Genomic DNA, 16235 nt, shown 5'->3' with positions numbered 1-16235 from the left:
TCATCTCTTGCTTAGCAACTATGTCTCTCATTGCTGCATAGGTTACTGGATCCCTATAATGGTATACAGAGCTTGGTTGACTAAAAGGAACAAAATCTGTGTGCCATCCTTCTGTCTCAAAATTATGGAGTAAAGCATTGCTATGTTCAGTTGCCAAAGACCTTGATGGCCAACTTCTTGCACTGAGTGTTTCCGTTCTACAATCATTGTAAACATCAACAGCCATTCGTAAAAGAAACTCTAATGTTTGTATTTTGCATTGTTTCATAACTTTGACCCAAGGATGACTGTCTGACGAGAGACTCCACGCTTCTTCAAGTTTCTTCAATCTTAATGCTTCATTGTGAGCAGAGGAAAGCAAATGATCAACAAGTAAACACAGTCTGTCTTTCCCATCAACCCGGACTCCACTGGCAACTGGTATTCGTCCATTAGTGGCATACCTTTTCACTTCAGGTTCATACTTGCTGCAAAGTAAGCAAGTGACAACGGGACGTCGTCGTTTTTTTTGTCCTTTCTGTTCTTCCCTACTTAATTCCAGGCAAGATTCAGCTAAAAGCAGCCAATTCAAGTCTAATTTTTTGCCTTTGTACCAACGATCATCTGTGGAATCGATTTTTGACGAGGCACTGTCTGGTTTCGAAGTTTCGGCGTCAGCAAGGCCAAGGCCATGGCCTATGTCTGCATGAGTATCATCACTATCGACATCAATAGGACTGGCAGTCTTAGGCCGACTGCTGGTGTTTGATTTGGTAAATCCAAACGAGGAGAGTAGCGATGTTTGGCTACTTGCAGTGGCAGCCTCTTTCAATTCATTCTTCTTTTTTTCCAAACGTTTCTCGTGACCACTCTTTGTTGCTTTTCTTTTCATTTCTAACATGGATTTCTAGCTGACAAACTTTTGATCTTTCTATTTCGATTTTAGAACACAGTCTAAAATGACCATGACAACACCGTACATAAACTAGCAACCATAGCAACATAGAGCCTCGACAGAAATCCCAGAAAGAGGATAGATATGCAAAGGGCCTTTCCTTCTGTGCTCAACAAGTGGCACAATGTGAAAGACTAATTTTTTACTTTTTACATTTTGAAAAAAACATTTGTGAAAAGGGGCCAAACTAGTGGGCCGAAAGCCCTAAATTTTGCTTTTTTACTGGGCCGGAAGAGGGGCCCACTGGGCCAGTGGCCCAGTAGTTACAATGTTCAAAAAATGCCCTGACTTGCCCAGTTTTCACTCTGAGGGTCTCAATGTGGGAACTGTTCCCGTGTTCCCTTTGAAAAAGCGACATTCCCGTGTTTCCATCGAGAAATAAATATTTGCAGCTTAATGCAACTTGATCGGGAATATATTCCTATAATAATGATTAAATTAAATTTCATCAGAGTTAATTTCACGAAGGGCTTTTGAGCTTTAGCCAATTCGCTTAAGATTTTTCTTATTTCTTATTCATTATGGTCTCTTGTTTCACGTTTCCTCGCGTTTTTCTTGCATCTCCTTTAGGGGAGTCTTTCGGCCTCCTGAGAGCTTGATTTGTAAAGCTAGGGTAAGATGTGTGTTTCGTGGCGTTTTTATTCCCTTGGTTAATATAGGGGTATTGAAGGTTTTGGCATAGCGTGGGTCTTACCTTGCTTGGTGAAGCAACAATACACATAGGCTGTTTTATTTTCCCAGCCTCCCCTGAGGTCCGGAGTCCCCTCCCTCATTTTTTATGCAATATGCCTTTTCAGTATAGCTTTTCGTGTTGAGTTTCTTTTACGTTTTTTGATGCTATTAGGCAGGACTGGTGCATCGGCCATTAATGGAGAAGCGAGGCTGTTCCTGTCCATTCCTTCCCAATTATCAATCATATTTGGGGGGTTATTGTGTAACTTCCCTTAGCAACCCCTTTTAGTGATATATGGTAGGTTGAGCGATTTGAGCCGATGCACCAGTCGCCGATGATGTGGGAACGTAGCCTCATGACTGACCTTCTGATGTCTGAGTTAGCAAATTAATGGAGATGTAGGGAGGAAGCATCTCCCAAATAAGGGTACCATCCTAAACAGGCTCAGGGATGTAGTGATAAGGGAGGCTCAGGGTGATGCAGTGCCCCTTGTTAAAATTTTCGAAAAAGTGGGGGCTCTCAGCCCCCTCAATGTTTGTGCATGGATGCAGCCAAGAATCATGTAATGCAATAAATCTGCAAAGAATTGTTACCTCACCACAGGTCAGCTATTGACGATTAAACCAGAAAAAGAAAAGAGAGTAACTGAAAGATTTAGACGCAGTGCAAACTTTATATGCATGAAAATATACACAAAGTTTGACATATATATATAGAAAAGTCCTCTTTTGTTAACACAAGAGAAAATGTGTCATTTCAAAATCCAACCAATGGGTCATTAATTTTAGAAATAAGGCTTTTTCTTATCGATGCTATGAATATTTTATATTCTATTTCTGGTCATTCTTAGAATGTCATAGTGCAAAACTTTTCTCGCCGCCAACCGTGGTGGCGGCTTTCACTAAAGCAATATAAACATTTTGCCCCTAACTTGCAATTAAATTTTTCCCCCGTCCTTTCCATGGTATCAATGTTCTGACCTCAGGTGCCCGCTGAAACAATTAATGTACCTGCCTGACTGCTCAACCAATGATCGGAAAAACATAAACCCTTGTCATGCTTAAAATGTACTTACTACATGAAAGGAAAAACTTAGAAATTTCAAAGACCCCCCCCCCTCCCCCCGTGTTACAATTATACGACTATATCCCTGCTAGAAATGTATGCAAAAATTTTGTCGGTTTATTAAGTGTCTTTGCCCCCCCCCCCCAGGAAAAATGCTCAATTTCCGCCACTGGTCAATTATACCTATTAAGAAAGAGCTTTTGTAACAGTTGGTCAGCCCAACAAATATTTGCATGGAATAAGCGGGCTATAGAAACTACCCCTATTTATTTACAAAACCATTATCTTATTTCTGCCCTCAATTCAAACTCAAATTCAAAAATCTTTTTCATCAAACAGAAATATCAATAACAATATAATAACAAATAATGTCATTTTTTGGAAATTTCAAATGTTAGAACATTAGGAAGCTCCAATTTATGTATTTTCAAATATGCCAAATTATTTTGACAAAAATCTCAGCATCAATTTTCTTGAAGGAAATCCATGTAAATGAATCCTGATAACAAGTTTTTGAAGCCTTTTTGAAGCCGAGTTGTTTCTTCTCTCGTCAGAATGATTTCTATTGCTCACCAGATCGCAGTATGTCCAGAGGAGATCCAAGCCATGTATATGGTCATCAGAACAACTTTTGTTTGCATGTAAGATAAGATTAGGTCTGCATAGAAAGAACGCATAATTTTCCTGGGGGCTTCACCCACAAACATCCGACCTTTCCTCCCTGGGCAGGACCATCACCTACAACAAGGCTTTGCCACTGGCTAAATGATGAGAACAGTGGAGAACCAGATGATGTTCTGCCCCATATCATATGTACCTGTTTTGACAGAAGCAAAGCCCAAAGACGTATTGGCCATTTGTAGATGCATATTGATACAAAAAATATTAATGTGAGGGTAACAAAACACGAATAAAGTCTAGTATATGTTACAAGTGTTAAAGCCTGAAGTTTGATGAAGACTGACAAAAGTCTGAAAGACAAAAGAAATTATCGAGGAAGAATTCAAATAAATCGTCGCATTCTAGATATTACTCCATGAAATTTTGTACAACTTTGGTGAAATCTTATTGTTTTATCTGAAAATCCTTGGAAATCATTTACTGTGAAAATCTCGTGTGCTTTATGTAAGAGCGAATGACCCCTCGAATATCATCATTTTCCTTTAAAGGTCATTTCAGGGACATTCCCATGAAATGCCTGATCATTAGAAGCAACATTTTTGAGCTTGTTCTTCTTTCGCAAATACAGAAGTTGATTCAGAAACATCAATCAAATAAAGTGTTTTCGAAGAAGAACTAAGGCAGAGGATCATTGTTTTATATTTCTTGTGAATCCATTCGAGAGAAGTTGTTGATTATGGTATGCGAGAGACCCTGAGAAATTCAGGGTTCGGTAGGATTCAACGCAATTGGCCATTTTATGATAACGTAGTCCACGAGCAGTTGCATGGTACCATAATATCTTTGAAAGTATGGGACCGTGCCATTATTCAGGTTTACCCTGCAAAATTGCGGAATAATCGGCATCATGTGCAATTTACCTGTGTCAAATGCCTTTAACAAAAATAATCTCCATTCGAACAAAATGCAGTGCCCGCGCCACCGATTCTAAAAGGGGGGGGGGCAAAAAGGGGGCTACCTATTTAATACTTAAAAGGGGGATTTGATACCCATAGTTAGAAAGAAAATTGGGGGCAATGGCCCCCGGCCCTCCTGTGGCCCGGGCCCTGCAAATGGCACGTCCCCGTCCAAAATTAGGCTTAGTTACTACCTCCACTCCCAGTCCGAACATAGGCTTTTTTTCTGTCAAGGCTCGTCATCTGCAATCAATATACAAAATTCTTCAAAATTGCATTTAAAAATTGTTCTCTTTAAGTGGAAAATGCGTTAGGTGACACTTTTAGTCATTATGCTTCAGTGGTGGTTTACAAGCTGTATGTCTGGATTTCACGGTGGCTTACAAGCTAGGATCCGAAATTTGTATTCAACCCATGCTAGGTGAGGTTACACATTGAAAATAAGATTGTTATTCATCCGAAAAAATACGAAGGTTTTTGACAAGATGTTTATACTTCTGCGCGTATGGCCTTCCACGGCCCCATGATTCACAACCTGTTAGATGAAGACAGTTATCAACAAATGTTTAATTCGCAGATTCTTGTTTACAAAATGTCGATAAGGCACGATTGCATGACTCTGACTCATGACGATGATCAATAAATGGTTATTAAAACAGCATTCGGGTACCCGTTAAAACGCCAGACGACCCGTGGGGTTAGAATTTTACTTTGTGCTTTTGCATGACTCAAAGATAACTGCTTTCTGTTCCCTAGATACCAACTCAAACAAATCATTTTGATCTACCAACAAAAGAACACAAAGTCTACAAACGCAAAAGGAGAATCTATATTTTGATCACATCGTAGGGACCTTGTGTTTTGACTTCTAACTGTTCTCTAACCATGAAAATGACAAGTGAATAATCAGACCTTTACTTTTTGCTAATGCTTTTAAAGCATTAGCAAAAATTTAATCCTTTCAGTGGGGAGTAGACAATGAGGGAGGGGGGAAGGGTGTGCATTTCTTTCAGTACCGCAGGAAGGAGAGAATTACTAGGGATAACATTGTTTCAGAACAATAGTGACAAAAGGTGGCTTTTTTACTGAAAGCCAAAATTTACATATTTCGCGGTCCTTCATTCATTACAGAGACTTTTGAAGGAATTACATTGTCTGTATCTAAAGTTCTATGCCAAACATTTAAGAACATAATTTGGAAATTGCGAAATTTTAGTTTTTTGCTTCTTCATAGTTGTAGTGGTTTTAATTTTTTTTCGTCGATTACTCGTTTCTTGTTTTAGAATATTTGAAAAAAATTTGCTTCATTATCATGCCACGTTTGCAAGATCTGAAAATATTAGAGTAGGGCTTGAGCTCATAATCTGGAGGGGGCTCATAATCTACCCCCTAACACTTCTTTCAGGTTATAAATATCGTTTTAGCATGTCCCTCTACAAGGCATTGAAGTAAATCGATTTCAAATATCACAGTAAAAGGAAAAGATTTTGCTTGAGACTTTTTCTTCTGCTTTCAGCTTTGAGTCCGGATCTTTGTCCCCACGATGAATTGCTAAATTCTCCTTAATGGACCGCACCGAGCGTCTTCAAATTTAAATGTTGAATGCCTCCCTTTCAAACATCAACTGTTCTGTTTGAGTTGCATTCAAGATGGCTTTCGAAGCTAAGATTTGAAATATACGAAAGATTTGCAGCATAATGCAATTGTCATCTTGATGCTATATGAAAGAAAATCGATAGCAACAATTAGCATTTGCACCTATATAAGTGGAATTTTCAAGGATTTGCCTTTTCGTTCTTTCTGTACTGGATAGCTTTGCCATTCTCAAAGACAAACATTGAAGTGGCCAGTCACTATTGATGCTGCAGATAAGGGAAGTTTTCTGTAATGTTAACCTTGTACACTGATTTTCTCGGATGCATAGAATTAAAATGGATGCAAAGAAGGCTCATGCAGTCTCTGCATATCGTTGAACTTGGAGTTCTTTTCTGTTAGCATTGATACTGTTTTTCTTTTGAATTCTCAAACTTGTTTCCAGAAATCCATACACACCATGATGTACAAGCTTGTAAGGTTTGCAATTACGCTGCAGCTTCTTCCCTTTTGTTTCAAGATAGCAGAGTCAACCTGTACAAATAATGCACCATGTACACCACCACCTCCACAGAATCTCCTTCGAGATGGGAGAACGAATCAGACATATATTAGTGTTAGTGCCCCGTGTGGCAACCCAGTTGAAGAATTTTGCTCTCCAACAACTTGTGGTCTCTTTTGCAATGCATCAGATCCAAATAGAAGATATCAAATACAAGATATGATTGATGCTGAATCAAACCCTACTTACTGGAAAAGCAAAAACTTTGATGCCCCAGTGACAATTCAAATTGACCTGAACCAGAAACTTTTACTTCATCAAGTAACAGTTATATTTGAATTTGACTACCCATCATACGTCTTTATAGAGCGATCTCAAGATTTTGGAAGATCATATGGCCTGATACACCATTCAGCTATAAACTGTCTTACATCTTCTGGAATAAGCCCATCAACAAGCTATCGCGCAAAGCTACCAGTGTGTATGGAAATCTCACTAACACTTTCTCCAAAAGCGGTATGAAGAAAATCTTTTCAATTTAGATTTCTATAAATGTTTATCAGCCAGTCTGCAAAGTATAGCAGTGATATCTTACAAATTCACAGTCATTTTAACCACATCTTCTGTGTGCAAACCCAGGGTGGAGTCCTTGTAAAGATCACACTGGATGTGCACCAACAAACAATGTTAGTCCATGCCGGATATCTTGAAAATAAGTGATGTAAACTCTACACTCAGTGCAAACGTCAATAAAAAAGCATATTGTATGCCAGAGTGGAAAGTTTTTCATAGGCAGACAATTAATCCCATTTATTCTGTTTGCTATTAATCCCATTCCATAACAGAGCAGTTTTAAATATTTCAAAGTTCAGTGTGCTGCACAACCATTGCCTTCATCAGCAATACTCTGCAGACTTGTTTTTCAGGACAACAGAGAGACGTGGTTGTATTCTTAATCATGACCATCAATGTGCATGATTTATTTCCAGTGCTTTCTAGTTATTAATCTCAACAACCTGCAAATTTTCAATGCGAGGGCATCCTCATAAAAAATCATCCCAAGTTTAGAATATTGATATTGGGGGCCTATTTGTCACAGTATATGATACACCATTTGCTTGTCACCTGTGTAGAAAGCCATTTTTCCAACCCAGCAATGCCTGGAATGAAGGAAGAAATTGGTCATGTAAAAAATATTTCTATATGCTGTGAAATATTTAGTGGAGAATGAGCTATAAATCCTTAAATTCAGTTCTCTTTGGGAAAGGCATGCAGTCTAATCACACCTGCTGGTAAATGTTCATTTCAAGAAGTTTGTTTAAGTCGCACAGAATTACACATCTACATTTTGAATGCAAGAGAAAGGCTTGATGAAATGAAAGGAATGTTAAAAAATCACATTTAATTGTTTTCATTTTTTACATCCACCAATCAGCTATCATAACAGTGCATTTTAGATAATTTATACTTACCTGCTCAAATTAAGTGTAAATATACCATTACTATTGAAACATTATTGCCCTTGCTTACACTTTCTACATTTTAGTAAGATCTATAATACTTAATCCTTCTTATTTGTTGAATTACCCACGATCCTTTTTAGGTATCATACATGCCAAGGACTGATGAAACGATTATGAATCAAATTCAAACAGATCTCACAGTTAGAGATTACTTCATTTTCACCAATCTGAGATATGTCCTCAGCAGCTATCGAACTCCACCAGGTTTTGACAGAAACAGTGCACAACTAAAATATTATTTTGCAATAAAGAACTTTGATCTCCAAGGCTCATGTTACTGTAATGGAATGGGAGACCAATGCAGTGCAAGTGTAAGTTTTATTCTTAACTATTTCAATATGAATTAGTTGACTTAACTATATAGAGGCACTATATCATGCTAGATATTTTACAATTACAATTTGGATTTTCTTGTTTCTGAATCAACACCTGATGTATAAATTGACTGAAAATTTATTTCTTTATAAATTTCCCCTTTCCCTAACAGAAGGATAGTTACTTGCTTTTAAAAATCAGCAAGAGTTTATGTTATGTTTTCCACTTTTTCAAGTCTGGTGCATGTAAGCAATGGCTTTGGTGTAATTTATTGTCCACTGGCTTCAAATTTCTTGCTGGTCGGTTTTCGATTACTGGTATACGCAGTGGCATACCCAGGGCTGTAGCAATGGGGGGAGGGGGTCTGGGGCATAGCCCCCAAAAATTTTTTTGGGCCACGCCCTTCAAACACTCGCAAATGCAAGGAAACACCTTTTTGCAAAATTTTCCCCCATTATTTGATTCATTCTAGCTACGGTAAATAGCAAAGTATTTTACATATTATTGACACAAGCATACAGTATACTACCCCCCCTTCAACCAATGAGTTTTACATTGTTTTTGGACATATCTCGAGGACCATATTTTAGGAAAGTGGGGGGTCTGGACCCCCTATTCCCCTCCTTGGGTATGCCACTGGGTATACGATTTCCCTTAACACTCAACAACAGATATTATGTTAATTTCACACAGCTGTTGCAGGCCTTGCCCTGGAAAGGCGCTCCTTCGACCACACCAAAAAAAGCCTTGGAGAGCGATTTATCGAGCCCCTCAAAACCTAACAACAATATGCCACGGAGCAAAATAATTTTTTGACCTTTTTTGAATAAACTTGATCAAGTATAAAAAAACTTCCCAGCTGACCACAATATCATGTTTTGCACAGGATTACCCCTCAAGAAAACAATTCAGCAATTTCAACATTGGGTTTTCAATACCTTTTTTTGATCTAATAACCCTCTACACCAAGGACACAACAGGTCGTCAAGCGTATTTCCCGGCAGATTTATTTGATTTTTGAGCAAGCGTTAAACTTTTGTTCTGTTGAATTATTATTTCCTGTTTTTTCTAAATAACCCAAAATCATCAGTGTAATTCAGAGCTCAAATTTCTGTCCAAATTATAGCATTGCTTTTCAGTTTTTGTTTGCTTTCGTGAGTAGTAGGCAGGGGCGTTATGACTGGGGGTGTGGGGGGTGTCACGGATGCATAACATCATATTTTTCAACATTTCACATGGGTAACCTCACCTAACATGGGTTGAATACAACTTTCGGATCCTAGCTTGTAAACAGGGGCGTCGTGACCAGGGGTGTGGGGAATTGGGAAGGGTACTAGGGACAGATAATCAATAATCAGATGGCCTATCACTTTCCCTGCTCTGTATTAATCATGGTTCACTGAAACTAGTCTTCCAAAAGCCATAACTTTTAGAACTGCTGAAACAAATAGGTTGAATCAGTGATTGAACTGTGTCAAGTTTTTATAGTGATAACGCCATTGTGAAGTAGAAAAGCATTCTAAGTTGGAAGAAAGTTTTAGTATGTTTGAAGTAAGATAGTCAAAATTCCGCTTTTCCTGTATTTGGTCACTATTATCAATTTTTTTATATCAATTCTGATTGAATTTTCACCATGTCTATCCAAATCATTTTCAATAATGCTAATTCATTATTTTCTAGAATAACAGTAAGTGTATCTGCCAAAAGAACACTCAAGGTGACAACTGTCAAGAGTGCCAACCATTTTTCAACAATAAGCCTTGGCGATATGGAATTGCTTGTGAATGTAAGTTTTTACCCTGCTTAAACTGTTAAATTTTTCATAGCTATACTTTTTTTATTTCCATATCAACTGAAATTTCATGCAGGGTTTTTGTAGAAAAATTTCAGTTAGGATAGTTTGTATGCCCTTGCAAAAGTCCTCTTGGGCTTCTTCTTCTTCTTCTAAAGATTTGTTTTACTCTTTTAAAGCACAGTTAAGAACAAACTTTGTAATTAATTTTCTTTATTTGGCGTTTCTCGAAAGTCCAAAAAGATCAAAATTGTGAAGTTTCCTTCTCTACCTGCAAATTTACTACCTTGATTTGCAGTTTATTTTTAAATATTCAAATATTTAAAAAAAAACTTTTTATAATTTGTATCCGTTTGTGACAGTAGCCATTTTGAAATGATTTAATTGGTAACCAGAAATGAGCTACCATGCACACCTGCCAAACAGTTAGAACCACTGCTGAATAAGTACTCCTGTGTCAAACTAATTGTTACAAGCATCTTTAAGCAAATTCTTCTAAGAGAGGACTGCTTATCAAAGTAAATTTTAACCCAACAGGGATGCTTGGATTCAAACAGTCATTTATAAGAACAATTTTATTGTTGGGATTGTTCACACTGGGTGCTTTTTTCTGTCATTTACTGTTAGTATAATGTGAATGAAGCATTGTTTGATTTGTTTTTGTTTCTTATTTTGCAGCGTGCAATTGCAGTTCACTTGCCACGAGCTGTGTTTATGATGCTGCAAAAGGACATGGTGTCTGCCAAAACTGTACAAGAAATACAACTGGAGACTTCTGCAATCAGTGTCTCTCAGGATTCCACCGTAATCCTCAGAGAATCTGTGTTGGTATGTTGATTCTGAAATGTTTGATCTGTTTTTATGCCATTGCACCTAATGGTACATCATGACATTATCACTTGTCTCAAGTTGAAAAATTCATTCTGTTGAATTTGCCTTTAGCTGCTGGCTTTCTGGACAATTATTTATCACAATAACGTTTTGGATGATAAATATTTAACAGAAGGTCAAGATCTCTTTTCCAATGATGTTGCCAACAAATATTATTGTACATCTGTATGCCCAGGCTGTTGCAGTACAGCCAATAAGATATTGATGCTTATGCTCATTCTAATTCTAATTTGTAGGTGTATAATTATACTCATATTACTAGTAGTACCAATACCAGTGCTAATATTAGTACTAACAGGGCCAGCGCCACCAATTTGAAAGTGGGGGGGGGGCAAGACTAAAAAAGTTGCAGGCCAAGACTTCCTATCCCTTTTACTGCAACTTTTAAACTACTTGCTCTGCAAAAAGTGGGGGGCCAAGGCCACCCTGCCCCCCCCCCCCTCCCGGTGGCACGGGCCCTGACTTATACCAACATTAATATTAATGACCAATATCTGCTACTACCAAATCTGATATATACCAATTCTAATACTGTATTAAAACTTGAAACTTATATATACTAATGCTAAAATTAGTTTATCTAATGCCTATACTGATACTAATGATAATGGTTGATGCAGTAATTATCGCCTCAGTGATGATTTCTACTAAACTTGTATGATAACTAAAGACCTTTTTAGTACTACTTTTAGATCATATTTGAAATTCCTTTACATTATTGTTTTTTTGACAGATTGCGGCTGCGACTTGAGGGGCGTGAGTGTCAGTGGCCGTATTTGTAATGAAACCACGGGGTTGTGCAATTGCAAGCAGAATGTCCAAGGTTCTAAATGCGACACCTGTAAAGAACAATTCTGGGGACTTAATACGTCAAATGCAAATGGCTGCAATGGTAGGTAGTGAAGTAGCTTTTAACTTAAAAAGGCTCTTTGATCGTCACCCAATTTTTTTGCAAAGAATTTTGTTGGCAAGCCTCAGATCATGTGAGTTACACGGTAAAGGAAGTTTCCGTTGTAAAAGGCAGAAAATGGAGGAGAACCCGGTCCAAACGGTCCATTATTGATTTCAAAGATTCTAAATGAAAGCGAGGGGCAATTCATTCTTGGAATTAGCGTACAAGATTTTCCCTAAAACAAAAGGATTTCCAGTGATTTTCAGATAAAATAATAAGATTTTCGCAAACGTAGTACAAGTTTTTATTGAAATGATTTGCCCCTCGAATGAAAATTCCACATCGCAGTGACACCGCTTGATGAATTTTTTGTGTTTATTTTGTAGCATGTGGATGTATGGCTTGGGCTACCGTCAATGGAAGTAACATTTGCGATTCACATACGGGACAATGTTCGTGTCGTCTCGGGTTTGCGGGAAGGACCTGCAATCAGTGTCGTGTAAGAATTTTAACTTTAAGCCAACAGACCTTTCTCACTACTTGTCTTGTTTATATGTCTAGGTCGAGGGATTAACCGAGAAACCCATTTAGAATAAAGAAATCTTTCTTGATAAAAATTTCAAACTGCAAATGAAAGGTTTTGAAGGGAGACGTAGATCCAACTCACTCTTAAAGAGTGGCGGTGTCAGTCATTGAAATGTGCTTGTTGGACAAAATTAATTATTATTACCACGCCCTTTTCAAGGGAGAACGCCCATTTCACAAATAAGTTAGGTACGTAACTATATTCGGGTAACGTAAAGCCAGTTTCAAATCATTTCATCACGAAGTGTACTTTGCCAAAATAATACCCCTTCTACAACATTTTCTCGTATAGAGGAGGGACGTGTCCCCTAGTCTCCTTTTCCCCATGGTGCACGCCAATTCCTTTCATAAGTTTTTCTTTGGAATTTTTTCCTGCACCAAACCATGTTTTCCTGTACTCCTATAATGTTCAAATAAAAAAGCATAAAACTTGATAACAAATCCAGTATCAGTTTTCCCCTTGACATACCATAACGGGATACACTTTGTCAACCTTTAAAGGTCTTTTGGGGTTTTTCTCACCCTTAAGTGATTTCTCTCTTCAAATATAACGGTTTTACAAGAATTATAAACCCTACGTATTCAATATGACTGCAATACCCATTGTTAGCTACTTTAAATTTCTGGTCATTTCGCAATTTTGACAATTCTGAATCGAAGCGGCTCCCATAATTCGGTTTCATCAAAATGTTTAGTAACATTTTTCTCAAAAAGATGTCAGCATTCTGCAATTTACTAAACTGATTACATTTCCAGGTTGATTATTACAGCATCCAGTCGGTCAACCCTACCCAGTGTACAGCATGTCTGTGTAACCCGTCCGGTTCAATGAACACGAGCTGCTCAAATACCGGGTCCTGCTACTGTAGGCCCAATTACTCAGGCGAAAAGTGCGAAGTTCTTGCGTCTGGATATTACTCCGCAAGTGTTTCACAGTTACTGTTTTCGTCTCTCCAGGCTGTAGTTTCATCTTCAGTAAGTATCTTACACCCATAAATCGACATAAATGTGTGGTTCTTTTACATATGCATTCAGTATATACACTTTATAAGAACCTGTGCAAGGGGTTGGCGCTCAATATCTTTTTGTTTTGTTGATTTCAATGCAAGATTTCTTTAAGATTTCTTAACTGCCTAATGCTAGAGAGCTTCTTTTTAGAAGCAAAACATAAAACAGAAGGTAACACAAAATAGGATACTAGTAACTCACAAGGGGTTCTTCTTTCTTTTTATTTATGTCAATTAAACAGGGAATAGACAGTATCTAGTCTCCGAAAAGAATCATTCTCACCCATTCCTTTAAAGAAAGATTTTCAAGCAGTTTCGTGAAGTTTACGAGGATGTTTTCTTATAGACAGTTCCTTATTAAAAAGTGAATGTATATGAGGAGAATATAGATAACAAATAGAAATTTTGAAGTCATATTGTAGAGAGACCTGCTGTTGCAATCGAATGCGGGATGAAAACTATGTTACATCAGGATTTCAAGTTGCCGACGATACAATTTATATCAATTGGCAATTCTTATGCAGACAGCTTATATCTTAAAAAAAACAGTGTTTATCTAGTCTGAGCTACTTCTGCAGTTTATTTTATATTGCTGTCAATGACATATAAGCCGTTTCGCCATTTCTTAAGTAAACAGTTGAATAGATATTTAACTCAATGGTAATGCATTTTTCACAGGCAGCGTTTTATTCATCGTCATCTCGGTTTGTCAATTCAAGAGGATCAGTCTTTCATCATGTTGGATACTCCTTAGGACTTGATGTCAGAACCCGTACAAGCACTGTTCTGTCCTTCAGCATGACCCTACCTGCAACCACTGGCTATGAGTTTGTTTTGCGGTATCTGGTAAGTTTGATGAAAAAACTTCGAATTAACTAGCCACTCCGTCCTTCTTGTCAAAAGGCATGCATAGCCGTGATTGACTTTAAATCACACGTGGGGTTTGCTAATTCATTTCTTAATTTTAGCTCCATACCTGGGATCATGAGGTGTTTAGCACTTTCAATTGTCCAATCCATTTTCTATCACTTATGATTATCAGAAATATTTATCAGTCATGACAGCAAGGGTGAATACCTGAGAAAATATTTATTTTTATCTTAGTTAGAAATCCACTCTGCTGAAAAAGAGAAAATTTTTGTTTTTAAAATAGAGACGATTTTCCACCACGAGACAGTCAAACGTGTGTCATGTATGATTATATTAAGAAATACAACTTTTTGTTGGTCATTTTATTCAGTTTACTGTTTAATTTATTCAAGATCCTAGCATTATTTTGCTTTTCTTCTTTTGTGCGGTGTTAAAATACTTTGAATCCCACTTAGAAAATCTTCACTCTACAACACTTCCACCAATATAGAGTTCACCAGATCATTATAGCCTACCTTCTATTTTCCTTCAGTCGAGTTATACCTTCAGTAACACCATGCTAACGATTAGCCGTCAGTTTGCTTTCCAACCCTATGCCTGCCAAATGGATGGATCGACCGAGCAGATAACCGTTGGTGGAAATATTGTACTATATAACAATCTACCTTTCAATAATCAAAGTCGCAGTTTTGGGTCGGTGTGTCTTTCGCAAGGAGCATACAGCATCTCACTTAGTATCCCGTCTAACAGCTCTGTCGCTAACGCAAGAATTCTTGTCACGTCTGTAAGTATCTGGTTAAATTTCTGGCATTTGAATTTAATGCACAGCTATAAATGTAAATAGACAGAATAGAGCTTTCATCTTATTTAACTGCCTTTTTAAAAATTTACAAAACATTCCTACAAAGCTACAGAACAATAACGATACGCTCTACATACACTGGTACGGGATGTGCCATTATTTGGGGTTTTTAAAACATTTGGGGTTTCATCTATGGTAATATCAAGTATTGTCATAAATTTTGTTTTTTGAAAGATTTTTTTCACGGTCTAAATTTTGGGGTATCATTTTTAAGAAAGGTAGAATTTTTTCATACTTTATTTATCATTTCTCATTTACTCTCATTTACTTGATTTTTGCATGTTTGAATTAGTTTTAAAGGTATGGCATTACATATTGTATCTAAATTTTGACGTAGGGTATTTGGTAATATATTTTTATATATCAAAATGGCACCCCCCCCCGTCCTCAGCCTATAAACTTTACCCCCGGGAGATACCACAGGGGGGGCATAACATTTCATAACAATCCTATGTCCATATACAATTAATTCATGGTCTGTTCCAAAAAGATGCTTAGCGAGACACCCAGGAAGTGAAATATATGCCAATGTCATTCATTCAGCTTTTTCTGAAATATTTCTTTTAAAACATTTGCCTTTTTTATTAGCAATGCTTGAATTCCCTGCTTTTTTTGTCATAACTAATTATCTTTTTCGTCAGCTGCTAGTCCTGCCGTCATATCGATACTCCGCTTTATACATGGCTGCCAACACAACAACACAGTCACGTATTCGATTCTACTACAATCAAGCGTACAGCCAATCATCATGGTCAGTTTACCAGGCTGAAGGAGCATTTTACATGGGCTATCTGTACGGTGCAGTGGTTTCGTCGTCTCAAAGTAGGTCATTCACTGTTTGAGTAACCGTTAGCCGGTTTTCAACTTGGCGGAATATTTCGCGAGAAGCGGAGCGGCTGCTTTTTAGGATATCGGATCGATTTCAACTTGCTGCACAAATGCGCCAGCCAAATAGATCGCATAGCAACCTCTCGAGAATAATGCGTATAATTATGCGTATAATTATGCGTATAATTATGCGTATAATTATGCGTATAATATTCCGCCTTGTGGCGTTATGTGAGTTATAGCGAAGATAATTATTGGTACTGTGCATTGCTTAATATCATCTTTTCTAATGCACAGCTAACCCTCATCTTTCACACAGAGTCCAT

At 37.6% G+C, this 16235-nt stretch overlaps 1 protein-coding gene across 1 annotated transcript in view; it reads left to right on the top strand.

Moving 5' to 3' along the window:
- Positions 1-5859: 5859 nt before the first annotated feature.
- LOC135694199 (laminin subunit alpha-2) overlaps positions 5860-16235 on the top strand; it is a 29858-nt gene continuing 19482 nt past the window's right edge. Inside the window, exons 1-10 of the mRNA XM_065212898.2 lie at positions 5860-6860; positions 7948-8178; positions 9863-9968; positions 10653-10802; positions 11599-11757; positions 12144-12256; positions 13099-13317; positions 14028-14195; positions 14752-15003; positions 15723-15903. Coding sequence (XP_065068970.2) covers positions 6303-6860; positions 7948-8178; positions 9863-9968; positions 10653-10802; positions 11599-11757; positions 12144-12256; positions 13099-13317; positions 14028-14195; positions 14752-15003; positions 15723-15903 — 2137 coding nt within the window. The 5' untranslated portion in view covers positions 5860-6302. The remainder of the gene's footprint in view (positions 6861-7947; positions 8179-9862; positions 9969-10652; positions 10803-11598; positions 11758-12143; positions 12257-13098; positions 13318-14027; positions 14196-14751; positions 15004-15722; positions 15904-16235) is intronic.

This window comes from Rhopilema esculentum, chromosome 11 (assembly GCF_057945365.1).
Source record: "Rhopilema esculentum isolate cy_ngs chromosome 11, ASM5794536v1, whole genome shotgun sequence".
In the NCBI taxonomy this organism is placed as follows: Eukaryota; Metazoa; Cnidaria; class Scyphozoa; order Rhizostomeae; family Rhizostomatidae; genus Rhopilema; species Rhopilema esculentum.
Note: the sequence above shows the minus strand (reverse complement) of the source record. Positions and strands in the feature narration are given on the sequence as shown.